A 5,672-nucleotide genomic window follows, 5' to 3' on the forward strand; every position below is an offset into this window, starting at 1 on the left:
ATTAATAAATGGAAGTGACATGCAAACAATTTATGAAGCGTTGTTTGCTAACTTTTTCTTTTTTCTTTTTTTTTTCTTTTTTTAAATGTTGGTGTCCAAGCTAATTTAAGTATACCTTAATTAATTTCATAAATCTTAAAATTAACAAACATATAAATTTTCAATAACAGCGTTCTGCTAACTAAACTTTTATTAAAACTTAGACAATTAAAGAAAGTTTAGATGTACATAATATGACATATTAGAAAGTTATTATGTATAATTTATATAATATTTTTAATAGTTTTTAGCTATTTTAGCTAAGGCAATAAAGAGCATAGATGCTTGTTAACAAACATAAAAAGGACTGAGAAGTATATATAGCTTTCTAAAACACGATCACCCAGCAGCATGTCAAGACCTCACAAAGGGTAATCTATCTTGCCTCTAAGACTGAAATTGAACATTCGTTAGCTGAAGACGGTTTGATCATGCTGGAAGAATAACTTGCTTCAAAAAGATCCCTTTCCGTGAAAAAACCTGGATGTTTAGGCTTAGGCAGTGCATCATTATTACCTAACATCAAAACTGCACGTGACATGGTTGGCCTATGTTCTGGTTTGTCTTGCACGCAAAGTAGAGCCACGTGAATCGAACGCAGCACTTCAGATGAATAGCATGTTATAGCTATTGATTCTGCTGCCAGTTCCAAAGGCCTGCCTTCCATAAACAGTCTCCAAGCCTGGTAAACAAACCGAGGCATCCAATACAATTTCATTAAAAAATATTTACAAATTTGGTCTCTAGAAACTCGAGGATCCAAATGATATTGGGTACCGTTGTCAGGCTGGATTTTCGAACTTTCTACAATTTTTTCATGTATTGCAAGTGTCTAAGTGAACCTAACGTTGGCACACAAAAGTTAAGTGAAATGAAGAGTCTAAGTTCCATGATTTTAACACTTACATGCCCCAGGAGGTTCATGTGGTGGTCTGGATGACGGAATCCTCTGTTCCTGCTCCCACTCACTATCTCAAGCGCCAATACACCGAAGCCAAAGACATCTGATTTTAGTGAGTAGAGCCCAAAATTTGCATACTCAGGGGAAATGTAGCCACTGCACATATTCGTTTGTAGAATGTTGAGTTGTATTTGTGAGAACGGAAGATAAAATCGTATGATGGATGACAAACTTACTAAGTTCCGACCACTTTATTTGTATTGGCTTCAATTTCATTTCCTCCCAAACTTCTAGCCAGGCCAAAGTCTGAAATTTTCGGGTTCAGTTCATAATCCAATAAAATATTGTCGGCTTTAAGATCTCTATGAATTACTCTTAGTCTTGAATCTTGGTGAAGATAAAGGAGTCCTCGAGCAATCCCGTTGATAATGTTGTAGCGCTTAGGCCAATCTAGAAGCAATCTGTGTCTTTCATCTGCCAAATTTTCGCCCAAATCTATTTATTCTAGCTCTTATCAGATTCCCAAATGCATATGAAAAACTTGGAGAAATGGTAATGCAAACTTAATACTTGATGAAGTTTCAATTAAAATTACTGATAGATAAGCCAGCATGCGTGACTATGGAAGTGGAGAAACACTTCCCTCCAGGCTGGTTTCTCAATGGTTGTGAAGGAAAAATGCATATCAAATAGTCTTTTCACTTCCCTTCTCAGCTGAAAATTTCATGTTATTTACAGAACTAGCGTAGGGTTTTGAGATATTCATACCAAAAATGAAGAAGTCCAAGCTTTTGTTAGGACAAAACTCGTAGATCAAAATCATCTCATCTTCTTCAATGCTGCATCCTAGAAGCTTCACTAGATTCCGATGCTGAAGTTTCACGATAAGCTTGACTTCATTTTTGAACTCATCGAGTCCTTGTCTTGAATTCTTGGAGAGTCTCTTCACAGCTATTTCACGTCCATCTTTCAATTCTCCCTGCAAATATTCTCTCATAATCATAAGCAACAGTTTGTCTTGTGAAACCTGTAATATATGGTGCGTACAATGCCGCATACTACTTGCATCTGTTGGAAAATCTAATGTCGGAACACTTTCCCAACAGTCATTAGGTATGCTTAGAAAGTATCTGTCCATTGGAAGCCAACAAATTGCTTATTGTTTATAGGTCAGCTATTACCTTGTAAACAGGTCCGAAACCCCCTTCTCCGAGTTTATTGTCAGCAGAAAAGTTATTTGTTGCACAAGCCACTATACCCAAATCAAACAACGGTAAGTCCAGATCCTCTTTCATGTGCTTCTTACGTGAATTTCTTTCCAAAGCACCTGTCATTTGTCATGCAAGCAAAAATCTTGTGAATAACAAGAAGCAGGGGATCTGATCTATTCTCTTTTATACTAAAATTTCTTTTAGACATCTATACAAGGAGGTCCTAAAATCGAAAATAAACTAAAATTCCCATCCTAAAATCAGCAGATCGAACCATGAGTAATTAGAAGCTCATGGTGAATAACGTACTGTTTTTTTTCTTCCAAACATACAAGAACAAGGCTTGGCCGAGGAACAGAATTGTTGCAGACAACACTGTGCTTACTATGATCCTTCTCTTCACTTTGGATTTAGTATTCATCTTCGCACCATCACCATAATCTACACCATGGAAGAGAAAAAAAAAGGAGTTAGAGGACAATACCCATCGTATGTACTTTTTATTTTAGTATGACAGAGAATAGATCAGATCATTCTAAGCATACATAATGACTGTGGTCATACTAAAATAATTATACTCTAGGCAGAGCAAATCAGTCTATGATGTTACAAAGTGATGTATCATTCAATGCTGTTATTATGCTGAAAGCTCTTCTAAGCCAAATGATATTTTGATCTGTGCTTGCCAAGCTATCATGCTATATACATAGATTAGCACATGCTTAAATGCATATAAAGGAAGTTTCATAGCATCATCTGACAAATGTTCTGTAAAACTATGATGTATATGATAAAGATTTGCTTTTAATTCATTTGATGTCCCATCTTAGATCTTGCTAGAGTGCAATTGCTATCAACTTTTCTAGACTGAGGATAAATTCATACCTAGTTCTGATTCAGCCATCCGTATATAAACATCTATATCGTTTTCATGAAGTATTCTGATATCAATCAGGTCACCGAACCAAAGCAAGCACCCACTTCCTCCATGCCTGATGTCCAAATTTGAATATGCTGAACAGCTGCAGTTCGTTAAGCAAGTGTTTTTGCAGTCCTCCAGGTTCATGCTCGTGTTTAAACATGATGTTCTTGTCTCGGGCAACCTCACTGCGGAGAGCTTTTCTAAACCCATCACCTGAACAATTTAGTGGAGTCTTTCTAACACAACCTTTTGACCAATCCATCATGTTCCAGTCTCTTGAAACATTAGGTATAAATCCATTCAAGCAATCACAGATTGGAGAGTTGTTAATATTACAGATACTATTTAAACCACACAGTGCATAACGATCACAATAACCTGTATTTGGTGCCCCGTATAATAACCAACTCTGTTTCCGCTCAATCCACTTGAGGTTGTGGATATCACCATTTTGACTTTGCACGACCCTCCAATGTGTTGAATTATTAGTTAGATGCTCTGTATAATATACCTCCTTCTCATTGGAAACAAATTCAAATTTGTATATGGGATTCGGTTTTAAAGAAGGCGTGCCACTGAACCGCAGACCATTCCACGGCCCAGACCGGGACAGCACTTTTGACTTTTCCATCACTAATATCTCTGTGTATCCATAAGGAACAAGTTTACATGTAACGTTACCATTAGAAGGATCATCAGGTGACTTCCATGCTGTCAGGTACCAGTCCATGCCTGTTACTTTATTCCGACCTAGCTTCATTTCTGGCAATAGTGTATTACCTGGATGTTGAAAACTTTGCCACAAGGTGTTCTCCAGGTTGTTATCGCCCTTCTCTTTGACGACAAGGTTTCCCGAGTCCAAAAGCCGTGCAACAGGATTCCTTACAGGTGTTGATGTACTGGAAGACCAGACTACACTCCCGCTCCGATTGAGAAGGACAAGAATTCCTTCGTCCGTAAGCCGTAGAAATCCTGATAAATCGTTGAGTGGAATCTCTGTGTTGGCAACCCAAACTATTGTCTGAACAGATATTTTTCCGTACCATATCCCCAAGTATCGGTTTTTTGATTTTCCAGGGCTGAAAAATCCTAATACATAGGTTCCTTCAGCAGAAGTTATGGTATCTCCATCTCTAATGTACTGAGTGGTGTTTATGGTGTCAATACCTGTGGCTGTTTCTAGAACAAGCAACATAGAGGAGCAAAAAACAAGTATATGTATGTAAGCCATAGGTAAACTCGTGATTTTTCTGCAACTCACTTAGCGTACTTTAGAACAGCTTGCTTAGATGTGAAAGCATTCGGTATGTAAGAGGAGCACAACACAATCAGTCTGCAAGAGGAGCAGTGATAAATTTTAGAGGTAAGCGCCAGTAAACTTTATTTGCAGTGGTAACGTGTAAAAATAAAATAAAAATAGATTTTTCAAAAATAAAAAAACTCTTGCCACGTGGAAGTATCAAACGCAGCCACCCTCTCTGGCCGTGTGGGCCTAGCACCCGTGGCCAGCCCAGCCCTCTCTCTCCTTGTTTTTTCTTGTTTTCTCTCTCTCTTATTCTTCTCTCGTCTCTTCCCTTTTTTGAAATAAAATTGATTCACAGAGGAAACTCTTGAGAGGCATGCAATAACCCTTTGGAGACTCGGTGTTTTACAATCCCATGGATTAATCTATAGCGTTAATCCATGTGTCGTGGATTAGAGACCCAGCAATTCGACAATTACTACGAATTTTCATCACTTTTCTCTCGCCGTATTCAAAACTGATCTCCATCCATTGAATGATGAATAGCAGAGTTGAAATTTGATTGTTTGGAAACGTGGTTGACGTGTTTTTTTTTTATTTTGAATTTTTTAAAAAATATTATTTTCTTTTATATTTTTTATATGATTTTGATATATTAATATTAAAAATTATTTTAAAAAAATAAAAAATATATTATTTTAATATATTAAAAAAAAACATTATGCCATAAATATTCCAATACCAAAAGACCCTAAATCGTAAGCATGAAAAAATGAATGGGACTAAAAATAATTATAAGTTGACAGTTTGAAAAGTCAAAAGTATCGAAACAGATTTATGTAAACTTCTAGAGGAATTTTATCTATTTTTATTAACATGCTATTCGAATCAGTTTACGCGTAATCTCATGAATCTTGAATTAACGATCATGTAAATCTTTAGTGACTTTGAGGTTTGTAAGATTCGAACTAATGACTTTCTAAAAAACAAATATTTCCAGAGCATAACCAGTTAAAGTACACCCCTTAATATTAAAATAAAATTAAAATACTTTTATACAAAATTTCAATTTTGAGAGGGGATTGAGGGGAATATTCTAATATTTCAAAAATATTTTTAAAAAATATAAAAATTAATTTTTTATATATATTTTTAGGTTATTTTAATGTTTCAAAAACAAATTACCGTGATGAGCATTCACAACCGGCTTCTCATTCTCAATTTTTTGAACACAACTGGTTTTGTGTTTGAACGCTACAGTCCAGTATTGGACTCGAATCCTGACCACAGTCATTGTTGTCAAGAACCAATATGGAAAGTTGGTGCACATTGCCGTGCACCATTGAATAGTCTAAC

The 5,672-nt window shown here is 36.1% G+C and overlaps 2 protein-coding genes across 2 annotated transcripts; both read right to left on the reverse strand.

The window, feature by feature from the left end:
* Positions 1-415: 415 nt before the first annotated feature.
* Positions 416-2,274, reverse strand: LOC118047489 (G-type lectin S-receptor-like serine/threonine-protein kinase SD1-1). Its single transcript, XM_073412271.1, has 5 exons — positions 2,122-2,274; positions 1,709-1,919; positions 1,177-1,414; positions 946-1,096; positions 416-721 (listed from the first exon to the last, which is right to left on the reverse strand). Exons 1-5 carry the CDS (start codon positions 2,272-2,274, stop codon positions 416-418), a joined length of 1,059 nt encoding a protein of 352 aa, XP_073268372.1.
* Positions 2,275-3,107: 833 nt separating this feature from the next.
* LOC140954186 (G-type lectin S-receptor-like serine/threonine-protein kinase At4g27290) lies at positions 3,108-4,304 on the reverse strand. The gene has a single exon (XM_073412272.1). It carries the CDS (start codon positions 4,302-4,304, stop codon positions 3,108-3,110), a length of 1,197 nt encoding a protein of 398 aa, XP_073268373.1.
* Between the last annotated feature and the right edge of the window lie 1,368 nt (positions 4,305-5,672).

The sequence above is a fragment of the Populus alba genome, chromosome 11, assembly GCF_005239225.2.
Source record: "Populus alba chromosome 11, ASM523922v2, whole genome shotgun sequence".
Taxonomy (NCBI): Eukaryota; Viridiplantae; Streptophyta; class Magnoliopsida; order Malpighiales; family Salicaceae; genus Populus; species Populus alba.

What these genes read in the sequence shown, in the direction of transcription:
- LOC118047489 (XM_073412271.1), bottom strand. Translation starts at nt 2,274, where the DNA reads ATGACAGGTGCTTTGGAAAGAAATTCACGTAAGAAGCACATGAAAGAG. An exon ending in CTTGGACTTCTTCATTTTTG is followed by an intron (nt 1,415 to 1,708) that starts GTATGAATATCT and finishes AAAATTTGGCAG; the next exon opens with ATGAAAGACACAGATTGCTT. An exon ending in ACATGAACCTCCTGGGGCAT is followed by an intron (nt 722 to 945) that starts GTAAGTGTTAAA and finishes TTTGTTTACCAG; the next exon opens with GCTTGGAGACTGTTTATGGA.
- LOC140954186 (XM_073412272.1), bottom strand. Translation starts at nt 4,304, where the DNA reads ATGGCTTACATACATATACTTGTTTTTTGCTCCTCTATGTTGCTTGTT.